Source organism: Panulirus ornatus, chromosome 66, assembly GCF_036320965.1.
Source record: "Panulirus ornatus isolate Po-2019 chromosome 66, ASM3632096v1, whole genome shotgun sequence".
In the NCBI taxonomy this organism is placed as follows: domain Eukaryota; kingdom Metazoa; phylum Arthropoda; class Malacostraca; order Decapoda; family Palinuridae; genus Panulirus; species Panulirus ornatus.
Window position 1 is genome coordinate 20535833 of NC_092289.1, and position 27970 is coordinate 20563802.

At 38.0% G+C, this 27970-nt stretch overlaps 1 protein-coding gene across 1 annotated transcript in view; it reads left to right on the top strand.

The window, feature by feature from the left end:
* Positions 1 to 4112, top strand: part of LOC139746816 (kin of IRRE-like protein 1) — a 668931-nt gene extending 664819 nt beyond the window's left edge. The window contains exon 12 of the mRNA XM_071658392.1: positions 965 to 4112. Within this exon, the coding sequence (XP_071514493.1) occupies positions 965 to 1483 (519 nt within the window). The 3' untranslated portion in view covers positions 1484 to 4112. The remainder of the gene's footprint in view (positions 1 to 964) is intronic.
* The last annotated feature ends 23858 nt before the right edge of the window (positions 4113 to 27970 follow it).

The following is a 27970-nucleotide window of genomic DNA, read 5'->3' on the forward strand; positions in this document are numbered from 1 at the left end:
ATACTTATCATACACATTTGCCATTTCCATCATTAGCAAGGTAGCATTAAGATTAGATGACTGAGCCTGAGCCTTAGAGGGAATATCTTCACTTAACCCCATAACAAGTCTATATCTGTGATGCCCATTCCCTCCAAGGGGATGGCCATGGTAGAAGAGTCATCAATGGCAGGTACCACTTCCTGAGGTCGGGTTGTCGGGCGGGGTGGTGGACGCCTTGGCAGGGTTGCCCACTGCTCCCGTGCGACAGGCCGCACTGGAAGGTCGCTGTGTCCAAGTCGGAGATCCAATTGTATCCGAAACATCATCTAACTGCCATCTCCTAACTTATTTCTAACTATGCTATCAGCTTTCTGATCTTCAATCTTCCTCTTATAGTGTCCATACACTTTCTCCAATTAACAACTTCTTTCACTATCAACATGTAGATAGGTCGGTTTGCTGACAAACAAACATCCCAGCACAGCACCTTTAGATAGACCTTCCCTCACTTCACACTACTAACTGGCAATAGTGGGGGGGGGGGGAAGAAATCAACTCCAGTGCTGTTTCTTGGCCTTTAGTGCCACTATCAGTGGGCAACTGTATTGCAGTGTTTCCAGCAGCTCCTATTTAATGTAATACCAACTACTACTACCTAATGTTCCAACCTACTACTTTTACATATGCTCCTGGCTTACTACGCAGTTGCCTCAAACCCACCCGATACCCATGCAGGCAATGACGGTAATATACCTCCCTCATTGGTGTTAGCTTACCAACTACTACCTACATGAATATTACTGGATGCAGAACCTGTCTGGATTTTATGTTATTTTTTTGTTTCATTCTGTAATAATAAGTACATTTTTGTCATGAAAAAAAAAGTCTTACAGTTATGGAGAGAAAACTATTTGGTGGTTAGTGGAATTAATTCTTTTTTTCTTGCATTAGCATCTGAATGTTAATTTTTTTTGTTTTACAGATAATGCCAACACAAATGGTAATACCAAACTTGTCTCAGGAAACGAGAAGCAGCAGCAGTTGCAGCAGCAACAGCAGTCGGCTGAAAAGAGATGAGCTCTCAATGACAACAGGAGAGACAGGTGAAGTGGAGGAAGAAGAGACATCAGCGAATGAACATGGGGAACAAGGTGGTTCAAATAACACCGGATATAGGCAGGGTGACATGCAAACTTTTAAGGGGAGAGAAAAACAGCAGGAAGAAGCGAGAGATAGACCAAAAAGTTTCAAGGGTCCTCATTATGTACCAGTTTATCAGCCAAACCCTGAGCACACTAGTTCACATTTTCAAGATAAATTAATGATTGGTGGCAACAATCATAGGAGACCAAATAGTGGTGTAGTATATGCAGAGCTCCAGCTTCCACGTGCATCTAACAACGGTTCCATGAGACGTGGAGAGCAACGTAATCCACAAAATAAGACCCAGTATGCTGAGATTACATTTCAGGGCCGCCATCTTCAAACAGCTGACATATAGAAAAATACCACATCATGTACATAAGTTATCCATGTCTAATCTAGCATGCTGTTTAGGTGTAATGTGCATCCAATGTTTTTTTTATTGTGAAATTTAAAGATCGAATAACTGGGGTTTCTTTGGGACATGATGTGGACCTGGCTACTGTGATGAACTGAAAAGTGAAGCATTAAATCACTTTGGCTCAAAAAATAATTTATGAACAGTTAATTATACCAATTTATCTGCAACTGAGCCAAAATAATATACTGTGGTTAGAAAATGCCATGGCTGTCTCACTCAAAATTTTGCCTAGGAGCCTACATAATAGTAGATTTTATGGAAAAGTACGAGAAAAACATAACATGTAGCTGTTCTGCTTAAAGACATCGCCATGTGTCTAGTATGAATGAAATATTGAGCAGAATATGCCATAATATTAAGTATCTTTTTTATGCTAGGTAAGTTGATATTTATCAGTGAAGCAAAAGCTTCATTCAGTATTACAGTGGGATTTAAATGTTATTGTAAGCATCAATTGTTTAAGGCAATTTGAAAGTGCATTTTTTTAGGGGCAACTTTAGACTTAGGTAACAACTTCATTAAAATAGTTTGCTAAATGTGAAACTATTGGTAAAGAGTAAGTGATAACTCTAGTTTTTGAATGCATCCTAAATTACATGCAGAAATGTGTATACAGTACAGTATAAAGCTTATTTGTATCAAAACCAAAGGTTGAATGCTTTTCAGGTCTGCACATTGTATTTTGTTTCCTTCAATTGATTTACTCCATCACTGTATCCTATGCAATAAGAGATGGTCTGTTTTTTGTATGTGAAAAGTGCAGCCCTTGGATGTGACACGTTTTGTTAACTGACAAAAATGTATTGCTATAAATGTAGTTTAGCCATCAAGATTCACAAGTCTTACATATTCATTCATTTTTGTAAGGAATGAAAGAGACTGTCGTCACTTCCATTTTTTATCTTTAATAATCCGAGACTCCTAAGATGTTTATTTAATGTTACAGTAACTGGTAATTGTGCAAGTGAATTACTCAGATGCTGATCTTTCATTAAACTGTACAGTAAATCATTCACACTAATGCCAAAGAATCTTTTTTAATGGCAGTAATATAATTTTCCATTTACTGTATTCTATTCTATATTTTAGTAAAAAAAAAATAGGTTTACAGTTTTGACTTTAATACTTTAAGTGTTCTAAGGGAGGTCTTTTGTATATCTTCCCATTTCTTGAACATTCAGAACAATATCTGAATTACCATGTATCATGTGCATGCAAAAGTTTCTTTCTGCATTTTAGGTTTATGGTCTGGTGATATATATATTTTCACACATTAATGGATGATGTAGTCTTGCAGATGCAGATGACACCCTTATATTCCAAGTGTGGTTTTATATTAGGATGTTAAATAGATGACCAATTTCATACTAATGCAAGTATTGTATTAATCAGCTGCAAATGCTATCGGGGACATAATATGCTCAATTCAGTGCTCTGTAACATTCCTATATCTGTAAATCTCGCATCATGTTCCACACCTTAAGCATTTATGTTAAAAAATTTTCTCAACATTGTGATAGGAATATTTTAAACATTAAAATGAATTATATATATATATATATATATTGGCACAGACTAATGAATGATAGAGTTTTAGATATGGCTTCCTCTAACAAGAGTCGCTTAAACTCCTGAAAACATGCCATGGCATCTAGCATTTAAATTGCATTCTAAAATGCTTTGAATTCAAGTACTTTTTACACATTAGTTCTCTGAATGTAAAATACCTGTACACATCAATTATTTGTAACAAAGAACATGCTAGATCCAGCTAGGTATACTGCGAGCCAAAGTGTCTCTTAGGTTTCAGAAATGTATGCTTTTTAAGTTATACCGGTCAAGGTTCATTAGCAAAGCAGTTCATTTGACCTCCCAGTGTCCTGTAGTTTAAAATTTAGCTTAAATTGGTCGTTTTAGTTTTTAACCAAGAGGGTATCTTTTTATATAACTTTGTATATATTTGTATATGATGCTGAAGTAAATGGGTGCAACAATGTATATTTTTTTTCCCCATACATATTCGCCATTTCCCGCATTAGCAAGGTAGCGTTAAGAGCAGAGGACTGAGCCTTAGAGTGAATATCCTCACTTGGCCCCCTTCTGTTCCTACTTTTGCAAAAATTAAAACAGGAAGGAAGAATTTCCAGCCTCCCACTCCCTCCCCTTGTAGTCGCCTTCTACGACACACAGGGAAAATATGGTAAGTATTCTTTCTTCCCTATATAAGCCTCAGGAATATATAAGAAATAAAACACAGTGCCATCAAAACACTACAGAGAAAAAAAAATAATCATTCTCAGTGATTTTAACATTAAAAAGCACCCCCCCCCCCACACACACGTATATTTGCGATTTCCCACCTTTGAGGGAAAAATCCACACTTGGCCCTTCTCTGTTCCTTTTGGAAAAGCAAGTATATACATCGTTCTTTCATACTATTCACCACTTCCCGCACTAGCGAGGCAGCGCCAAAAACAGAGGACCAGACCTACGAGGGAATATCCCCATCCGGCCCCCCTCTCCGCTCCTTCTTTTGGAAAATTGAAAAAAAAAAAAAAAAAAACAAGAGGGGGAGGATTTCCAGCCCCCCGCTCCCTTCCCTTTTAGTCGCCTTCTACGACACGCAGGGAATACATGGGAAGTATTCTTTCTCCCCTATCCCCATGGATAAGTATATATATATATATATATGTATATATATACATCCCAAGGGATTGGAAAGATAATACTTCACAGGAATCCCATGCATGTTGTAGAAGGCAAATAAATGGGCCAACCCACCCACATACATATGTACATAAATAAACGTCCACACACGCACATATACATACCTATACATCTCAACGTATACTTGTATATACACACACAGACATATACATATATACACATGTACATAATTCATACTGTCTGCCCCCATTCATTCCCATCGCCACCCCACACCACATGAAAACCCCCTTCCCTCGCATGTGCGCAAGGTAGCGCTAGGAAAAGACATAGACCACATTCATTCACACTCAGTCTCCAGCTGTCATGTATAATGCACCAAAACCACAGCTCCCTTTCCATATCCAGGCACCACAAAACTTTTCATGGTTTACCCCAGATGCTTCACATGCCCTGGTTCAAACCATTGACAGCAATTCGACCCTGGTATACTACATCGTTCCAATTCACTCTATTCCTTGCACGCCTTTCACCCTCCTGCATGTTCAGGCCCCAATCACTCAGAATCTTTTTCACCCCATCTTTCCACCTCCAATTTGGTCTCCCACTTCTCCTCGTTCCCTCCACCTCTGACAAATATATCCTCTTTGACAATCTTTCCTCACTCATTCTCTCCATGTGACCAAACCATTTCAAAACACCCTCTTCTGTTCTCTCAACCACACTCTTTTTATTACCGCACATCTCTCTTACCCTTTCATTACTTATTCAATCAAACAACCTCACACCACATTTTGTCCTCAAACATCTCATTTCTAGCACGTCCATCCTCCTCCGCACAACTCTATCTATAGCTCATGCCTCAAAACCATATAACATTGTTGGAACCACTATTCCTTCAAACATACCCAATTTTGCTTTCCAAGATAACGTTCTCGGCTTCCACACATTTTTCAACGCTCCCAGAACTTTCGCCCCCTCCCCCACCCTATGATTCACTTCCGCTTCCATCCGCTGCCAAATCCACTCCCAGATATCTAAAACACTTCACTTCACCCAGTTTTTCTCCATTCAAACTTACTTCCCAATTAATTTGTCCCTCAACCCTACTGTACCTAATAACCATGCTCTTATTCCTCTAGGAACAAGAGACAGAGAGGGGTCTCGTTCTGTCTACAATCTTCCTGTTCTCATCCAGGTCTTGAATCTGGCAGGAGTTATACAGTGATGTAATGGCTCTTGATGGTTCCATTCTGTAGGTAGATGAGGCGCCTCGATAGTCTAGTCTGTCTCATTTGAATATATGGGTAAGGTTCACTCTCCACACTTTTGCGGTTCTGCTTGTTAAAAGATGTGGCCCTCCTGATGGGGTATCTTGGTCATGGCAGGTCTGGTACAAAGCAAGGCAATGAAAACAGCACACCTTCTCCATCGTACATATGCACGGAACCTTCAACATGGAGACGTATGCACAATCACCACTGAAAAGATAAAAATAATACATGGTCACTACTTTATCTTATATATATATATATATATATATATATTTTTTTTTTTTTTTTTTTTTTTTATACTTTGTCGCTGTCTCCCGCGTTTGCGAGGTAGCGCAAGGAAACAGACGAAAGAAATGGCCCCCCCCCCCCATACACATGTACATACACACGTCCACACACGCAAATATACATACCTACACAGCTTTCCATGGTTTACCCCAGACGCTTCACATGCCTTGCTTCAATCCACTGACAGCACGTCAACCCCTGTATACCACATGACTCCAATTCACTCTATTTCTTGCCCTCCTTTCACCCTCCTGCATGTTCAGGCCCCGATCACACAAAATCTTTTTCACTCCATCTTTCCACCTCCAATTTGGTCTCCCTCTTCTCCTCGTTCCCTCCACCTCCGACACATATATCCTCTTGGTCAATCTCTCCTCACTCATTCTCTCCATGTGCCCAAACCATTTCAAAACACCCTCTTCTGCTCTCTCAACCACGCTCTTTTTATTTCCACACATCTCTCTTACCCTTACGTTACTTACTCGCTCAAACCACCTCACACCACACATTGTCCTCAAACATCTCATTTCCAGCACATCCATCCTCCTGCGCACATCTCTATCCATAGCCCACGCCTCGCAACCATACAGCATTGTTGGTACCACTATTCCCTCAAACATACCCATTTTTGCTTTCCGAGATAATGTTCTCGACTTCCACACATTTTTCAAGGCTCCCAAAATTTTCGCCCCCTCCCCCACCCTATGATCCACTTCCGCTTCCATGGTTCCATCCGCTGACAGATCCACTCCCAGATATCTAAAACACTTCACTTCCTCCAGTTTTTCTCCATTCAAACTCACCTCCCAATTGACTTGACCCTCACCCCTACTGTACCTAATAACCTTGCTCTTATTCACATTTACTCTCAACTTTCTTCTTCCACACACTTTACCAAACTCAGTCACCAGCTTCTGCAGTTTCTCACATGAATCAGCCACCAGCGCTGTATCATCAGCGAACAACAATTGACTCACTTCCCAAGCTCTCTCATCCCCAACAGACTTCATACTTGCCCCTCTTTCCAGGACTCTTGCATTTACCTCCTTTACAACCCCATCCATAAACAAATTAAACAACCATGGAGACATCACACACCCCTGCCGCAAACCTACATTCACTGAGAACCAATCACTTTCCTCTCTTCCTACACGTACACATGCCTTACATCCTCGATAAAAACTTTTCACTGCTTCTAACAACTTGCCTCCCACACCATATATTCTTAATACCTTCCACAGAGCATCTCTATCAACTCTATCATATGCCTTCTCCAGATCCATAAATGCTACATACAAATCCCTTTGCTTTTCTAAGTATTTCTCACATACATTCTTCAAAGCAAACACCTGATCCACACATCCTCTACCACTTCTGAAACCGCACTGCTCTTCCCCAATCTGATGCTCTGTACATGCCTTCACCCTCTCAATCAATACCCTCCCATATAATTTACCAGGAATACTCAACAAACTTATACCTCTGTAATTTGAGCACTCACTCTTATCCCCTTTGCCTTTGTACAATGGCACTATGCACGCATTCCGCCAATCCTCAGGCACCTCACCATGAGTCATACATACATTAAATAACCTTACCAACCAGTCAACAATACAGTCACCCCCTTTCTTAATAAATTCCACTGCAATACCATCCAAACCTGCTGCCTTGCCGGCTTTCATCTTCCGCAAAGCTTTTACTACCTCTTCTCTGTTTACCAAATCATTTTCCCTAACCCTCTCACTTTGCACACCACCTCGACCAAAACACCCTATATCTGCCACTCTGTCATCAGACACATTCAACAAACCTTCAAAATACTCATTCCATCTCCTTCTCACATCACCGCTACTTGTTATCACCTCCCCATTTACGCCCTTCACTGAAGTTCCCATTTGCTCCCTTGTCTTACGCACCCTATTTACCTCCTTCCAGAACATCTTTTTATTCTCCCTAAAATTTACTGATAGTCTCTCACCCCAACTCTCATTTGCCCTTTTTTTCACCTCTTGCACCTTTCTCTTGACCTCCTGTCTCTTTCTTTTATACTTCTCCCACTCAATTGCATTTTTTCCCTGCAAAAATCGTCCAAATGCCTCTCTCTTCTCTTTCACTAATACTCTTACTTCTTCATCCCACCACACACTACCCTTTCTAAACAGCCCACCTCCCACTCTTCTCATGCCACAAGCATCTTTTGCGCAATCCATCACTGATTCCCTAAATACATCCCATTCCTCCCCGACTCCCCTTACTTCCATTGTTCTCACCTTTTTCCATTCTGTACACAGTCTCTCCTGGTACTTCCCCACACAGGTCTCCTTCCCAAGCTCACTTACTCTCACCACCTTCTTCACCCCAACATTCACTCCTCTTTTCTGAAAACCCATACTAATCTTCACCTTAGCCTCCACAAGATAATGATCAGACATCCCTCCAGTTGCACCTCTCAGCACATTAACATCCAAAAGTCTCTCTTTCGCACGCTTGTCAATTAACACGTAATCCAATAACGCTCTCTGGCCATCTCTCCTACTTACATAAGTATACTTATGTATATCTCGCTTTTTAAACCAGGTATTCCCAATCATCAGTCCTTTTTCAGCACATAAATCTACAAGCTCTTCACCATTTCCATTTACAACACTGAACACCCCATGCATACCAATTATTCCCTCAACTGCCACATTACTCACCTTTGCATTCAAATCACCCATCACTATAACCCGGTCTCGTGCATCAAAACCGCTAACACACTCATTTAGCTGCTCCCAAAACACTTGCCTCTCATGATCTTTCTTCTCATATATATATATATATATATATATATATATATATTATTATTACTATCGGTATCATCAGTGACAAGCCGTGCATCACAAAATTCCACACCCTTCCTTCCTTCACCTTAGGCAACCACACCAAAGACGCAGACACATTACTACTGCCTTGCTTGCCTGCACCTTGTCCACGACTACTACAGCCCTGCCTGCATGCGTGTATGCATGTCATACGACAGCATCAGCAGCAGCACAGAAAAAGAAGTAGCAGTAGTAGAAACAGTACAGGGGCAACACAGAGATGTGCCAACAATGGGTGGCAGGTGAGGAGGAAGAAGAAGAACTTTGCTGTGATGATGCAGAGGTCTTGGACACAAAATCCCTGGGGATAGGGGATTAAGAATACTTCCCACGTATTCCCTGCGTGTCGTAGAAGGCGACTAAAAGGGGAGGGAGCGGGGGGCTGGAAATCCTCCCCTCTCGTTTTTTTTTTTAATTTTCCAAAAGAAGGAACAGAGAATTGGGCCAGGTGAGGGTATTCCCTCAAAGGCCCAGTCCTCTGTTCTTAACGCTACCTTGCTAATGCGGGAAATGGCGAATAGTTTGAATGAATGAATGATGAAATATATATATATATATATATATATATATATATATATATATATATATATATATATATATATATATATATATTCCTGAGTCCACGGGGAAAAATGAAGCATGATAAGTTCCCAAGTGCACTTTTGTGTAATAAATACATCATCAGGGGAGATACAAGAAAGAAATATAAGTCAGCTGCTATACAATGAAGAGACGTAGCTAGGACGCCATTTGGTAAACACGTGATTGTCCAAGACAGACAACAAGCGTATCATAAACTTATTATGTGGACAAGAAGGGGAATTGTTTACAAATTTTATAAACAATAAGCTATCCAATTTGTATAGACCTTTACTAATATTAAGGTTATAATTCTTTGTGTATTTAATAATAGAAGATTCAATGATATTTCTTGTGGTACTGGAGTTAGTATTGATAATAAAGATGGCATTACTCCAGTCAATACAATGATCGTAGTTTCTAATGTGATCAAACAAGGCATTTGATTCTTGTCCCGTTCTTATACTATATTTATGTTGCTTAAGTCTAACAGAAAGGTCCTTACCTGTCTGCCCAACATAAAACTTATACCAATTTCTACCTGTTGCACAGGGATCCTGGGTTCGAACTTTCCATGGTTTACCCCAGACGCTCCACATGCCCTGGTTCAATCCATTGACAGCACATCGACCACGGTATACATATATATATATATATATATATATATCTTTCTTTTTCTTTCAAACTATTCGCCATTTCCTGCATTAGCGAGGTAGCGTTAAGAACAGAGGACTGGGCCTTTGAGGGAATACCCTCACCTGGCCCAATTCTCTGTTCCTTCTTTTGGAAAAAAAAAAAAAAAAAAAAAAAAAAAAAGAGAAGGGAGGATTTCCAGCCCCCCGCTCCCTCCCCTTTTAGTCGCCTTCTACGACACGCAGGGAATACATGCGTAAGACAAGGGAGCAAATGGGAACTTCGGTGAAGGGCGCAAGTGGGGAGGTGATAACAAGTAGTGGTGATGTGAGAAGGAGATGGAGTGAGTATTTTGAAGGTTTGTTGAATGTGTTTGATGATAGAGTGGCAGATATAGGGTGTTTTGGTCGAGGTGGTGTGCAAAGTGAGAGGGTTAGGGAAAATGATTTGGTAAACAGAGAAGAGGTAGTGAAAGCTTTGCGGAAGATGAAAGCCGGCAAGGCAGCAGGTTTGGATGGTATTGCAGTGGAATTTATTAAAAAAGGGGGTGAGTGTATTGTTGACTGGTTGGTAAGGTTATTTAATGTATGTATGACTCATGGTGAGGTGCCTGAGGATTGGCGGAATGCGTGCATAGTGCCATTGTACAAAGGCAAAGGGGATAAGAGTGAGTGCTCAAATTACAGAGGTATAAGTTTGTTGAGTATTCCTGGTAAATTATATGGGAGGGTATTGATTGAGAGGGTGAAGGCATGTACAGAGCATCAGATTGGGGAAGAGCAGTGTGGTTTCAGAAGTGGTAGAGGATGTGTGGATCAGGTGTTTGCTTTGAAGAATGTATGTGAGAAATACTTAGAAAAGCAAATGGATTTGTATGTAGCATTTATGGATCTGGAGAAGGCATATGATAGAGTTGATAGAGATGCTCTGTGGAAGGTATTAAGAATATATGGTGTGGGAGGAAAGTTGTTAGAAGCAGTGAAAAGTTTTTATGGAGGATGTAAGGCATGTGTACGTGTAGGAAGAGAGGAAAGTGATTGGTTCTCAGTGAATGTAGGTTTGCGGCAGGGGTGTGTGATGTCTCCATGGTTGTTTAATTTGTTTATGGATGGGGTTGTTAGGGAGGTAAATGCAAGAGTTTTGGAAAGAGGGGCAAGTATGAAGTCTGTTGGGGATGAGAGAGCTTGCGAAGTGAGTCAGTTGTTGTTCGCTGATGATACAGCGCTGGTGGCTGATTCATGTGAGAAACTGCAGAAGCTGGTGACTGAGTTTGGAAAAGTGTGTGGAAGAAGAAAGTTAAGAGTAAATGTGAATAAGAGCAAGGTTATTAGGTACAGTAGGGTTGAGGGTCAATTCAATTGGGAGGTGAGTTTGAATGGAGAAAAACTGGAGGAAGTGAAGTGTTTTAGATATCTGGGAGTGGATCTGGCAGCGGATGGAACCATGGAAGCGGAAGTGGATCATAGGGTGGGGGAGGGGGCGAAAATTCTGGGGGCCTTGAAGAATGTGTGGAAGTCGAGAACATTATCTCGGAAAGCAAAAATGGGTATGTTTGAAGGAATAGTGGTTCCAACAATGTTGTATGGTTGCGAGGCGTGGGCTATGGATAGAGTTGTGCGCAGGAGGATGGATGTGCTGGAAATGAGATGTTTGAGGACAATGTGTGGTGTGAGGTGGTTTGATCGAGTGAGTAACGTAAGGGTAAGAGAGATGTGTGGAAATAAAAAGAGCGTGGTTGAGAGAGCAGAAGAGGGTGTTTTGAAGTGGTTTGGGCACATGGAGAGGATGAGTGAGGAAAGATTGACCAAGAGGATATATGTGTCGGAGGTGGAGGGAACAAGGAGAAGAGGGAGACCAAATTGGAGGTGGAAAGATGGAGTGAAAAAGATTTTGTGTGATCGGGGCCTGAACATGCAGGAGGGTGAAAGGAGGGCAAGGAATAGAGTGAATTGGAGCGATGTGGTATACCGGGGTTGACGTGCTGTCAGTGGATTGAAGCAGGGCATGTGAAGCGTCTGGGGTAAACCATGGAAAGCTGTGTAGGTATGTATATTTGCGTGTGTGGACGTATGTATATACATGTGTATGGGGGGGGGGTTGGGCCATTTCTTTCGTCTGTTTCCTTGCGCTACCTCGCAAACGCGGGAGACAGCGACAAAGTATAATAGTAATAATAGTAAATAATATATATATATATATATATATATATATATATATATATATATATATATATATTCTTTTCTTTCAAACTATTCGCCATTTCCCGCATTAGCGAGGTAGCGTTAAGAACAGAGGACTGGGCCTTTGAGGGAATACCCTCACCTGGCCCAATTTTCTGTTCCTTCTTTTGGAAAAAAAAAAAAACGAGAGGGGAGGATTTCCAGCTCCCCGCTCCCTCCCCTTTTAGTCGCCTTCTACGACACGCAGGGAATACGTGGGAAGTATTCTTAATCCCCTATCCCCAGGGATATATATATATATATATATATATATATATATATATATATATATATATATATATATATATATATATATATATGGGAGCTGTGGTTTCAGTGCATTATACATAACAGCTAGAGACTGAGTGTGAACGAATGTGGCCTTTGTTGTCTTTTCGTAGCACTACCTTGCGCACATGCGGGGGGAAGGAGTTGTCATTTCATGTGTGGCGGGGTGGCAACAGGAATGAATAAAGGGCAGACAGTATGAATTATGTACATGTGTATATATGCATATGTCTGTGTGTATATATATGTATACGTTGAGATGTATAGGTATGTATATGTGCGTGTGTGGACGTGTATGTATATACATGTGTATGTGGGTGGGTTGGGCCATTCTTTCATCTGTTTCCTTGCGCTACCTCGCTAATGCGGGAGACAGCGACAAAGTATAATAAAAAAATATATATATATATATACATTATTATTTTATATGTTATACTTTGCTGTTGTCTCCAGCGTTAGCAAGTTAGCACAAGGAAACAGACAAAAGAATTGCCCAACCCACCCACCTACACATGTATATACATACAAGTCCACAAACGCACATATACACACCTATACATTTCAACATTTATATACATACACAGATATATACATATATACACATGTACATAATTCATACTTGCTGCCTTTAGTCGCCTTCTACGACACGCGGGAAATGTGTGGGAAATATTCTTTCTCCCCTGTCCCCAGGGAGGGACAAGTCAATTGGGAGGTAAGTTTGAATGGAGAAAAACTGGAGAAAGTGAAGTGTTTTTGATATCTGGGAGTGGATTTGGCAGCAGATGGAACCATGGAAGTGGAAGTGAAGAACAGAGTGGAGGAGGGGGGGAAAGTTCTCAGAGCATTAGAAAATGTGTGGAAGGCGAGAACATTATCTTGGAAAGCAAAAATGGGGAGGTTTGAAGGGATAGTGGTCCCAACAATGTTATATGGTAGCGATGCGAGGGCTATAGAGAGGGTTGTATGGAGAGTGGATGTGTTGAAAATGAGATGTTTGAGGACAACATATGGTGTGAGGTGGTTTGATTAAGTAATGAAAGGGTAAGAGAGATGTGTGGTAATATCAAGAGTGTGGTTGAGAGAGCAGAAGAGGGTGTATTGAAATGGTTTGGTTACATGGAGAGAATGAGTGAGGTGGAGGGAACGAGAGGAGGGAGACCAAAATGGAGGTGGAAGGATGGAGTGAAAAAGATTTTGACTAATTACTCAATTAATTATACGAATTTTTAGATTTTGACCACAGATTTATATTCACCATACTAAAAAGTATCTATGCTGAAATTTGGAAGAAAATCCATTTCTTTGAAAAATTCAAGAAAAATCCAAGGCTAAAGCCTTGCATTTTGCTCAGATTTCCAACTTCCTCAGATCTTAATGAAAATCTGTGTATATATGTTTTTATATCTGGTGATTCAGTATCTGGGGTCAAAACACTGCATTTCGTTATATTAAGCGTTTAATTAACACTTGGATTAATTATAATAAACATATGCTAATTACTCGACTAATGATTCGAATTTTTAGGTTTTGACCACAGATTCATATTCACCATATTTAAAAGCATCTATACTGAAATTTGGAACAAAATCCACTTTCTCAAAAAAAATTCAACAAAAATCCAAGGCTATAGCCAGCATTTTCCTCAGATTTTCAACTTCCTCAGAATTTAATGAAAATTTGTGTATACATGTTTTTATATGTGGTGATTCAGTATCTGGAGTCAAAACACTGCATTTCATAATATTAAGCATTTAATTAGCACTTGGATTAATTATAATAATATTCATATGCTAAATACTCAATTATTTATACGAATTTTTAGGTTTTGACCACAGATTTATATTCAACATACTTAAAAGCATCTATGCTGAAATTTGGAAGAAAATCCATTTTTCAAAAAATTCCAGAAAAATCCAAGGCTATAGCCAGCATTTTCCTCAGATTTTCAACTTCCTCAGAATTTAATGAAAATTTGTGTATAGTTGTTTTTATATGTGGTGATTCAGTATCTGGAGTCAAAACACTGCATTTCGTAATATTAAGCGTTCTATTAGCACTTGGATTAATTATAATAATATTCATATGCTAATTACTCTACTAATTATATGAATTTCTAGGTTTTGACCACAGATTCATATTTAGCATACTTAAAAGCATCTAGGCTGAAGTTTTGGAGAAAATCCATTTTTTCAAAAAATTTAAGAAAAATCCGAGGCTATATAGCCTTGAATTTTCCTCAGATTTCCAACTTCCTCAGATTTTAAGAAAATCTGTGTATACATGTTATTCTATGTGGTGATTAAGTGTCTGGAGTCAAAACGTTGCATTTCATAATATTAAGCATTTAATCAGCACTTCCATTAATTATAATAATATTCATGTTAATTACTCGACTAATTATAGGAATTTTTAGGTTTTGACCACAGATTCATGTTCATCATACTTAAAAGCATATATTCTGGAATTTTCAACGTAATCCATTTTCTCAAAAAATGCATTTTCCTTAGATTTCCAACTTACTCAGATTTTAATGAAAAGCTGTGTATAGATGTTTTTGTAAGCGGTGATTCAGTATCTGTAGTCAAAACACTGCATTTCATAACATTATGCGTTTAATTAGTACTTGGATTAATTACAATAATATTCATATGCTATTTACTCAATTAATTATACGAATTTTTAGGTTTTGACCACAGATTTATATTCACCATACTTAAAAGCATCTATGCTGAAACTTGGAAGAAAATCCATTTTTTCGAAAAACTCAAGAAAAATCCAAGGCTATAGCCTTGCATTTTGCTCAGATTTCCAACTTCCTCAGATATAAATGAAAATCTGTGTATATATGTTTTTATATCTGGTGATTCAGTATCTGGAGTCAAAACACTGCATTTCATAATATTAAGCGTTTAATTAAGACTTGGATTAATTATAATATACATATGCTAATTACTCGGATAATTATTCAAATTTTTAGGTTTTGACCGCAGATTCACATTCACCATACTTAAAAGCATCTATGCTGAAATTTGGAACAAACTCCAGTTTTTCAAAAAAATTCAAGAAAAATCCAAGGCTATCTATAGCCAACATTTTCCTCAGATTTTCAACTTCCTCAGAATTTAATGAAAATTTGTGTATAGATGTTTTTATATCTAGTGATTCAGTATCTGGAGTCAAAACACTGTATTTCGTAATATCAAGCGTTTAATTATCACTTCGATTAATTATAATAATATTCATACGCTAATTACTCTATCAATTATAAGAATTTCTAGGTTTTGACCACAGATTCATATTCAGCATACTTAAAAGCATCTAGGCTGAAATTTTGGAGAAAATCTATTTTTTCAAAAAATTCAGGTACATCCAAGGCAAAAATATTTTGCTCAGATTTCCAACTTCCTCAGATTTTAAGGAAAATCTGTGTATACATGTTATTCTATGTGCTGATTAAGTATCTGGAGTCAAAACATTGCATTTCATAATATTAAGCATTTAATTAGCACTTCCATTAATTATAATATTCATATGTTAATTACTCGACTAATTATAGGTATTTTTAGGTTTTGACCACAGATTCACAGTCATCATACTTAAAAGTATATATTCTGGAATTTTCAACATAATCAATTTTCTCAAAAAATGCATTTTCCTCAGATTTCCAACTTCCTCAGATTTTAATGAAAAGCTGTATATAGATGTTTTTGTATGTGGTGATTCAGTATCTGTAGTCAAAACACTGAATTTCATAATATTAAGCATTTAATTAGCACTTGGATTAATTACAATAATATTCATATGCTAATTACTCAATTAATTATACGAATTTTTAGGTTTTGACCACAGATTTATATTCAACATACTTAAAAGCATCTATGCTGAAATTTGGAAGAAAATCCACTTTTTCGAAAAATTCAAGAAAAATCCAAGGCTACAGCCTTGCATTTTGCTCAGATTTCCAACTTCCTCAGATATAAATGAAAATCTGTGTATATATGTTTTTATATCTGGTGATTCAGTATCTGGAGTCAAAACACTGCATTTCGTAATGTTAAGCGTTTAATTAGGAATTGGATTACTTATGATATGCATATGCTAATTACTTGACTAATTATTCGAATTTTTAGGTTTTGACCACAGATTCATATTCACCATACTTAAAAGCATCTATGCTGAAATTTAAAACAAAATCCACTTCTTCAAAAAATTCAAGAAAAATCCGAGGCTATAGCCAGCATTTTCCCCAGATTTTCAACTTCCTTAGAATTTAATGAAAATTTGTGTATAGATGTTTTTATATGTGGTGATTCAGTATCTGTAGTCAAAACACTGCATTTCGTAATATTAAGCATTTAATTAGCACTTGGATTAACTATGATATTCATATGCTAATTACTCAACTAATTATACAAATTTCTAAGTTTTGACCACAGATTCATATTCAGCATACTTAAAAGCATCTAGGCTGAAATTTTGGAGAAAATCTATTTCTTCAAAAAATTCAAGAAAAATCCAAGGCTATAGCCTTGCATTTTGCTCAATTTCCAACTTCCTCAGATTTTAAGGAAAATCAGTGTATAGATGTTATTCTATCTGGTGATTAAGTATCTGGAGTCAAAACATTGCATTTCATAATATTAAGTGTTTAATTAGCACTTCCATTAATTATAATAATATATGTTAATTACTCGACTAATTATAGGAATTTTTAGGTTTTGACCACAGATTCATATTCATCATACTTAAAAGCATATTTTCTGGAATTTTCAACATAATCCATTTTCTCAAAAAATGCATTTTCCTCAGATTTCCAACTTCCTTAGATTTTAATGAAAAGCTGTGTATAGATGTTTTTGTATGCGGTGATTCAGTATCTGTGGTCAAAACACTGCATTTCATAATATTAAGCATTTAATTAGCATTTGTATTACTTATAATATTCATATGCTAATTACTCAATTGATTATACGAATTTTTAGGTTTTGACCACAGATTTATATTCACCATACTTAAAAGCATCTATGCTGAAAGTTGGAAGAAAATCCATTTTTTCGAAAAATTCAAGAAAAATCCAAGGCTACAGCCTTGCATTTTGCTCAGATTTCCAACTTCCTCAGATCTTAATGAAAATCTGTGTATATGCGCTTTTATATCTGGTGATTCAGTATCTGGAGTCAAAACACTGCATTTCGTAATATTAAGCATTTAATTAACACTTGGATTAATCATAATATTATTATATTATTATTTTGCTTTGTTGCTGTCTCCCGCGCCTGCGAGGTAGTGCAAGGAAACAGACGAAAGAAATGGCCCAACCCACCCCCACACACATGCACACACACACACACGTCCACACACGCAAACATACACACCCACACATCCCAACGTATACACATATATGCACACACAGACACACACATATACACACATGCACACAATTCACACTGTCTGCCCCTACTCTCCCCCATTGCCACCCTGCCACACACGGAATAACATCCCCCTCCCCCCTCATGTGCGCGAGGCAGTGCCAGGAAAAAACAACAAAGGCCCCATTCACTAAAATTAGCACTTCCATTAATTATAATAATATTCATATGGTAATTACTCAACTAATTACAGGATGTTTTAGGTTTTGACCACAGATTCATATTCATCATACTTAAAAGCATATATTCTGGAATTTTCAATATAATCCATTTTCTCAAAAAATTCAAGAAAAATCCTAGGCATTTTCCTTAGATTTTCAACTTCCTCAGATTTTAATGAAAATCTGTGTATAGATGATACTCCATGTGGTGATTAAGTATCTGGAGTCAAAACGCTGCATTTCATAATATGAAGCATTTAATTAGCATTTACATTAATTATTATATTTATATGCTAATTACTTGACTAATTATACGAATTTTTAGGTTTTGATCACAGATTCATATTCACCATACTTAAAAGCATCTATGCTGAAATTTGAAAAAAAAAAAATCCATTTTTTCTAGAAATTCAAGAAAAATCCAAGGCTATATAGCCTTCAATTTTCCTTACATTTTCAACTTCCTTAGATTTTAATAAAAATCTGTGTATAGATGTTATTCTATGTGGTGACTAGGTATCTGAATTTAAAACACGGCATTTCATAATATTAAGCGCTTATTAGCAGGACGGGAGCGGGGGGGGCCAGAAATCCTCCCCTCCTTGTATTTTAACTTTCTAAAAATGGGAAACAGAAGGAGTCACGCGGGGAGTGCTCATCCTCCTCGTAGACTTAGATTGGGGTGTCTAAATGTGTGTGGATGTAACCAAGATGTGTAAAAAAGGAGAGATAGGTAGTATGTTTGAAGAAAGGAACCTGGATGTTTTGGCTCTGAGTGAAACGAAGCTCAAGGGTAAAGGGGAAGAGTGGTTTGGGAATGTCTTGGGAGTAAAGTCAGGGGTTAGTGAGAGGACAAGAGCGAGGGAAGGAGTAGCAGTACTCCTGAAACAGGAGTTGTGGGAGTATGTGATAGAATGTAAGAAAGTAAATTCTCGATTAATATGGGTAAAACTGGAAGTTGATGGAGAGAGATGGGTGATTATTGGTGCATATGCACCTGGGCATGAGAAGAAAGATCATGAGAGGCAAGTGTTTTGGGAGCAGCTGAATGAGTGTGTTAGTGGTTTTGATGCACAAGACCGGGTTATAGTGATGGGTGATTTGAATGCAAAGGTGAGTAACGTGGCAGTTGAGGGAATAATTGGTATACATGGGGTGTTCAGTGTTGTAAATGGAAATGAAGAGCTTGTAGATTTATGTGCTGAAAAAGGACTGGTGATTGGGAATACCTGGTTTAAAAAGCGAGATATAAATAAGTATACCTATGTAAGTAGGAGAGATGGCCAGAGAGCGTTATTGGATTACGTGTTAATTGACAGGCGTGCGAAAGAGAGACTTTTGGATGTTAATGTGCTGAGAGGTGCAACTGGAGGGATGTCTGATCATTATCTTGTGGAGGCTAAGGTGAAGATTTGTATGGGTTTTTAGAAAAGAAGAGTGAATGTTGGGGTGAAGAGGGTGGTGAGAGTAAGTGAGCTTGGGAAGGAGACTTGAGTGAGGAAGTACCAGGAGAGACTGAGTACAGAATGGAAAAAGGTGAGAACAATGGAAGTAAGGGGAGTGGGGGAGGAATGGGATGTATTTAGGGAATCAGTGATGGAGTGCGCAAAAGATGCTTGTGGCATGAGAAGCGTGGGAGGTGGGTTGATTAGAAAGGGTAGTGAGTGGTGGGATGAAGAAGTAAGATTATTAGTGAAAGAGAAGAGAGAGGCATTTGGACGATTTTTGCAGGGAAAAAATGCGATTGAGTGGGAGATGTATAAAAGAAAGAGACAGGAGGTCAAGAGAAAGGTGCAAGAGGTGAAAAAGAGGACAAATGCGAGTTGGGGTGAGAGAGTATCATTAAATTTTAGGGAGAATAAAAAGATGTTCTGGAAGGAGGTAAATAAAGTGCGTAAGACAAGGGAGCAAATGGGAACTTCAGTGAAGGGCGCTAATGGGGAGGTGATAACAAGTAGTGGTGATGTGAGAAGGAGATGGAGTGAGTATTTTGAAGGTTTGTTGAATGTGTTTGATGATAGAGTGGCAGATATAGGGTGTTTTGGTTGAGGTGGTGTGCAAAGTGAGAGGGTTAGGGAAAATGATTTGGTAAACAGAGAAGCGGTAGTAAAAGCTTTGCAGAAGATGAAAGCCGGCAAGGCAGCAGGTTTGGATGGTATTGCAGTGGAATCTATTAAAAAAGGGGGTGACTGTATTGTTGACTGGTTGGTAAGGTTATTTAATGTATGTATGACTCATGGTGAGGTGCCTGAGGATTGGCGGAATGCGTGCATAGTGCCATTGTACAAAGGCAAAGGGGATAAGAGTGAGTGCTCAAATTACAGAGGTATAAGTTTGTTGAATATTCCTGGTAAATTATATGGGAGGGTATTGATTGAGAGGGTGAAGGCATGTACAGAGCATCAAATTGGGGAAGAGCAGTGTGGTTTCAGAAGTGGTAGAGGATGTGTGGATCAGGTGTTTGCTTTGAAGAATGTATGTGAGAAATACTTAGAGAAGCAAATGGATTTGTATGTAGCATTTGTGGATCTGGAGAAGGCATATGATAGAGTTGATAGAGATGCTCTGTGGAAGGTATTAAGAATATATGGTGTGGGAGGCAAGTTGTTAGAAGCAGTGAAAAGTTTTTATCGAGGATGTAAGGCATGTGTACGTGTAGGAAGAGAGGAAAGTGATTGGTTCTCAGTGAATGTAGGTTTGCGGCAGGGGTGTGTGATGTCTCCATGGTTGTTTAATTTGTTTAAGGATGGGGTTGTTAGGGAGGTGAATGCAAGAGTTTTGGAAAGAGGGGCAAGTATGAAGTCTGTTGTGGATGAGAGCTTGGGAAGTGAGTCGGTTGTTGTTCGCTGATGATACAGCGCTGGTGGCTGATTCATGTGAGAAACTGCAGAAGCTGGTGACTGAGTTTGGTAAAGTGTATGAAAGAAGAAGTTAAGAGTAAATGTGAATAAGAGCAAGGTTATTAGGTACAGTAGGATTGAGGGTCAAGTCAACTGGGAGGTAAGTTTGAATGGAGAAAAACTGGAGGAAGTAAAGTGTTTTAGATATCTGGGAGTGGATCTGGCAGCGGATGGAACCATGGAAGCGGAAGTGAATCATAGGGTGGGGGACGGGGCGAAAATCCTGGGAGCCTTGAAGAATGTGTGGAAGTCGAGAACATTATCTCGGAAAGCAAAAATGGGTATGTTTGAAGGAATAGTGGTTCCAACAATGTTGTATGGTTGCCAGGCATGGGCTATGGATAGAGTTGTGCGCTGGAGGGTGGATGTGCTGGAAATGAGATGTTTGAGGACAATGTGTGGTGTGAAGTGGTTTGATCAAGTAAGTAATGTAAGGGTAAGAGAGATATGTGGAAATAAAAAGAGCGTGGTTGAGAGAGCAGAAGAGGGTGTTTTGAAATGGTTTGGGCACATGGAGAGAATGAGTGAGGAAAGATTGTCCAAGAGGATATCTGTGTCGGAGGTGGAGGGAACGAGAAGTGGGAGACCAAATTGGAGGTGGAACGATGGAGTGAAAAAGATTTTGAGTGATCGGGGCCTGAACATGCAGGAAGGTGAAAGGCGGGCAAGGAATAGAGTGAATTGGATCGATGTGGTATACCGGGGTTGACGTGTTGTCAGTGGATTGAGTCAGGGCATGTGAAGCATCTGGGGTAAACCATGGAAAGTTGTGTGAGGCCTGGATGTGAAAAGGGAGCTGTGGTTTCGGGCATTATTGCATGACAGCTAGAGACTGAGTGTGAACGAATGGAGCCTTTGTTGTCTTTTCCTAGTGCTACCTCGCACACATGAGGGGGGAGGGGGATGGTATTCCATGTGTGGCGAGGTGGCGATGGGAATGAATAAAGGCAGACAGTGTGAATTGTATGTATATATATGTGTACATTGAGATGTATAGGTATGTATATTTGCGTGTGTGGACGTGTATGTATATACATGCGTATGGGGATGGGTTGGGCCATTTCTTTCATCTGTTTCCTTGCGCTACCTCGCAAACGCGGGAGACAGCGACAAAGCAAAATAAATAATAAATAAGTATTAGCACTTCCATTAATTATAATAATATTCATGTTAATTACTCGACTAATTATAGGAATTTTTAAGTTTTGACCACAGATTCATATTCATCATACTTGAAAGCATATATCATGGAATTTTGAAGAAAATCCATTTTTCAAATGATTCAAGAACAGTCCAAGGCTATAAGCCTTGCATTTTCCTCAGATTTCCAACTTCCTCAGACTTAAAAGAAAATCTGTGTATAGGTGTTTTTGTACTTGGTGATTCAGTGTCTGTTGTCAAACAATGCATTTCACAATATTAAGCATTTAATTAGAACTTAGGTTAATTAGGTTCATATGCTAATTTTTTTTCATACTATTCGCCCTTTCCCGCATTAGCGAGGTAGAGTTAAGAACATAGGACTAGGCCTTTGAGGGAATATCCTCACCTGGCCCCTTTCTCTGTTCCATCTTTTGGAAAATTAAAAAAAATGAGAGGGGAGGATTTCCAGCCCCCCCGCTCCCTTCCCTTTTAGTCGCCTTCTACGACACGCAGGGAATACGTGGGAAGTATTCTTTCTCCCCTATCCCCATGGATAGAAATATGCTAATTACTCAACTAATTATACGAAAATTTAGGTTTTAACTACAGATTCATATTCACCACATTTAAAAGCATCTATCCTGAAATTTGGAAGAAAATCCATTTTTTCGAAAAATTCAAGAAAAATCCAAGGCTACATACTACTAGCATTTTGCTCAGATTTCCAACTTCCTTAGATTTTAATGAAAATCAGTGCATATATGTTTTTATATGTGGTGATTCAGTATCTGTAGTCAAAACACTGCATTTCGTGATATTAAGCATTCAATTAGCTCTTGGATTAACTCTAATAATATTCATATGCTAATTACTAAAGTAATTATATGAAAATTTAGGCTTTAACCACAGATTCATATTCACCACACTTAAAAGCATCTATGCTGAAATTTGGAAGAAAATCCATTTCCTAAAAAATTCAAGAAAAATCCAAGGTATTTTTCTTAGATTTTCAACTTCCTCAGATTTTGATTAAAATCTGTGTATAGATGGTACTCCATATGGCAATTAAGTATCTGTTGTCAACACGCTGCATTTCATACTACTATGCATATTAGCACTTACAATAATGATAATATTCATATGCTAATTACTCGACTAATTATACAAATTTTTAGGTTTTCACCACACATTCATATTCACCATACTTAAAAGCATCTATGCTGAAATTTGGAAGAAAATCCACTTTTTCAAAAAATTCAAGAAAATCAAAGGCTATAGCCTTGCATTTTCTTTATGCTTTTAACTTCCTCAGATTTTAATGAAAATCTGTGTATAATTGTTTTTATATGTGGTGATTCAGTATCTGGAGTCAAAACACTGCATTTCATAATATTAAGCATCTAATTAGCACTTGGATTAATTATAATACTATTCATATGCTAATTACTCCACTAATTAAACGAATTTTTAGGTTTTGACCACATATTCATATTCAGCATACTTAAAAGCATCTAGGCTGAAATTTTGGAGAAAATCTATTTCTTCAAAAAATTCAAGAAAAATCTAAGGCTATATATAGCCTTGCATTTTGATAAGATTTCCAACTTCCTCAGATTTTAATGAAAATCTGTGTATAGATGTTATTCTATCTGGTGATTAAGTATCTGGAGTCAAAACATTGCATTTCATAATATTAAGCATTTAATTAGCACTTCCATTAATTATAATAATATTCATGTTAGTTATTCGACTAATTACAGGATTTTTTAGGTTTTCACCACAGATTCATATTCATCATACTTAAAAGCATATATTCTGCAATTTTCAAGATAATCTATTTTCTCAAAAAATTCACATTTTCCTTAGATTTTCAGCTTCCTCTGATTTTAATGAAAATCTTGTGTATAGATGGTATTCCATGTGGTGATTAAGTATCTGGAGTCAAAATGCTGCATTTCATAATATTGAGCGTTCAATTAGCACTTCCATTAATTATAACATTCATATGCTAATTACTTGACTAATTATACGAATTTTTAGGTTCTGATCACAGATTCATATTCACCATACTTAAAAGCGTCTATGCTGAAATTTGGAAAAAAATCCATTTTTTCAAGAAATTCAAGAAAAATCCAAGGCTATAGCCTTGTATTTTCCTTACATTTTCAACTTCCTCTGATTTTAATAAAAATCTGTGTATAGATGTCATTCTATGTGGTGATTAAGTATCCGGATTCAAAACACTGCATTTCATAATATTAAGCGTTTAATTAGCACTTCCATTAATTATAATAATATTCATGTTAATTACTTGACTAATTATAGGAATTTTTAGGTTTTGACTACAGATTCATATTCATCATACTTAAAAGCATATATCGTTGAATTTTGAAGAAAATCCATTTTTTTAAAAAAATTGCATTTTCCTCAGATTTCCAACTTCCTCAGATTTTAATGAAAAGCTGTGTATATATGTTTTTATATGTGGTAATTCAGTATCTGGAGTCAAAACACTGCATTTCGAGATATTAAGCATTTACTTAGGACTTGGATTAATTATAATAATATTCATATGCTCAACTATACGAAAATTTAGGTTTAACCACAGATTCATATTCACTACACTTAAAAGCATCTATGCTGAAATTTGGAAGAAAATCCATTTTCCTAAATAATTCAAGAAAAATCGAAGGCATTTTTCTAAGATTTTCAACTTACTCAGATTTTAATGAAAATCTGTGTATAGATGGTATTCCATGTGGTAATTAAGTATTTATTTATTTATTTATTTTGCTTTGTCGCTGTCTCCTGCGTTAGCGAGGTAGCGCAAGGAAACAGACGAAAGAATGGCCCAACCCGCCCACATACACATGTATATACATACACGTCCACACACGCAAATATACATACCTATACATCTCAATGTACACATATATATACACACACAGACATATACACATGTACATAATTCATACTGTCTGCCTTTATTTGTTCCCATCGCCACCCCGCCACACATGGAATAACAACCCCCTTCCCCCTCATGTGTTCGAGGTAGCGCTAGGAAAAGACACCAAAGGCCCCATTCGTTCACACTCAGTTTCTAGCTGTCATGTAATAATGCCCGAAACCACAGCTCCCTTTCCACATCCAGGCCCCACACAACTTTCAATGGTTTACCCCAGATGCTTCACATGTCCTGGTTCAATCCACTGACAGCACGTCGACCCCGGTATACCACATCGTTCCAATTCACTCTATTCCTTGCACGCCTTTCACCCTTCTGCATGTTCAGGCCCCGATCACTCAAAATCTTTTTCACTCCATCCTTCCACCTAAAATTTGGTCTCCCACTTCTCCTCGTTCCCTCCACCTCTGACACATATATCCTCTTTGTCAATCTTTCCTCACTCATTCTCTCCATGTGACCAAACCATTTTAAAACACCCTCTTCTGCTCTCTCAACCACACTCTTTTTATTTCCACACATTTCCTCTCTTACCCTTACATTACTTACTCAATCAAACCACCTCACACCACATATTGTCCTCAAACATCTCATTTCCAGCACATCCACCCTCCTGCGCACAACTCTATCCATAGCCCACGCCTCGCAACCATACAACATTGTTGGAACCACTATTCCTTCAAACATACCCATTTTTGCTTTCCGAGATAATGTTCTCGACTTCCAAACATTCTTCAATGCTCCCAGAATTTTTGCCCCCTCCTCCACCCTATGATTCACTTCCGCTTCCATGGTTCCATCCGCTGCCAGATCCACTCCCAGATATCTAAAACACTTCACTTCCTCCAGTTTTCCTCCATTCAAACTTACCTCCCAATTGACTTGACCCTCAACCCTACTGTACCTAATAACCTTGCTCTTATTCACATTTACTCTTAACTTTCTTCTTTCACACACTTTACCAAACTCAGTCACCAGCTTCTGAAGTTTCTTACATGAATCAGCCACCAGCGCTGTATCATCAGCGAACAACAACCGACTGACTTCCCAAGCTCTCTCATCCACAACAGACTGCATACTTGCCCCTCTTTCCAAAACTCTTGCATTCACCTCCCTAACAACCCCATCCATAAACAAATTAAGCAACCATGGAGACATCACACACCCCTTCTGCAAATCTACATTCAATGAGAACCAATCACTTTCCTCTCTTCCTACACGTACACATGCCTCACACCCTCGATAAAAACTTCTCACTGCTTCTAACAACTTGCCTCCCACACCATATATTCTTAAAACCTTCAACAGAGCATCTCTATCAACTCTATCATATGCCTTCTCCAGATCCATAAATGCTACATACAAATCCATTTGTTTTTTTAAGTATTTCTCACATACATTCTTCAACGCAAACACCTGATCCACACATCCTCTACCACTTCTGAAACCACACTGCTCTTCCCCAATCTGATGCTCTGTACATGCCTTCACCCTCTCAATCAATACCCTCCCATATAATTTACCAGGAATGCTCAACAAACTTATACCTCTGTAATTTGAGCACTCACTCTTATCCCCTTTGCCTTTGTACAATGGCACTATCAATCAAGTATCTGGAGTCAAAACGCTGCATTTCAAAATATTATGCATTTAATTAGCACTTACATTAATGATAATATTCATATGCTAATTACTCGACTAATTATACAAATTTTTAGGTTTTGACCACAGATTCATATTCATCATACTTAAAAGCATATATCATGGAATTTTGAAGAAAATCCATTTTTTCAAAAAATTCAAGAAAAATCCAAGGCTATAGTATATAGCCTTGCATTTTCCTCAAATTTCCAACTTCCTCAGATTTGAATGAAAAGCTGTGTATAGATGTTTTTGTATGTGGTGATTCAGTATCTGGAGTCAAAACACTGCATTTCATAATATTAAGCATTTGATTAGCACTTGGATTAATTATAATAATATTCATATGCTAATTACTCAACTAATTATTGGAATTTTTAGGTTTTGACCACAGATTCATATTCACAATACTTAAAAGCACCTATGCTGAAACTTGGAAGAAAATCCACTTCTTCAAAAAATTCAAGAAAAATCCAAGGCTATAGCCTTGCATTTTGGTCAGATTTCCAACTTCCTCAGATTTTAATGAAAAGCTGTATACAGATGTTTTTGTTTGTGGTGATCCAGTATTTAGAGTCAAAACACTGCATTTCATAATATTCAGCATTTAATTAGCACATGGATTAATTATAATAATATTCATATGCTAAAACTCAACTAATAATACGAATTTTAAAGTTTTATCCTCAGATTCATATTCACCATACTTAAAAGCATCTATGCTGAAATTTCAAAGAAAATCAATTTTTCAAAAAATTCAAGAAAAATCCAAGGCTACAGCCTTGTATGGAAGTTATTCTATATGGTGATTAAGTATCTGTAGTCAAAACACTGCATTTCATAATATTAAGTGTTTATTGAGCACTTGGATTGATTATGATAATATTCATATGTTAATCACTCAACTAATTATAGCCAAAACATTCAGGTTCCTTTCCTCAAACATACTACCTATATCTCCTTTTTTCTTATCTTGGGTACATCCAAACACATTTAGACAACCCAATCTGAGCCTTCAAGGAGGATGAGCACTCCCCACGTGACTCCTTCTTCTGTTTTCCCTTTTAGAAAGTTAAAAGACAGAGAGGGGAGGGTTTCTATCCCTCCGCTCCCATCCCCTTTAGTCACCTTCTACGACACATGAGGAATGCATGGGCAGTATTCTTTCTCCCCTATCCCCATATATTCCCATATATGGTGATGTGAGAAGGAGATGGAGTGAGTATTTTAAAGGTTTGTTGAATGTGTTTGATGATAGAGTGGCAGATATAGAGTGTTTTGGTCGAGGTCGTTTGCAATGTGAGAGGATTAGGGAGAATGATTTGGTAAACAGAGAAGAGGTAGTAAAAGCTTTGCGGAAGATGAAAGCCAGCAAGGCA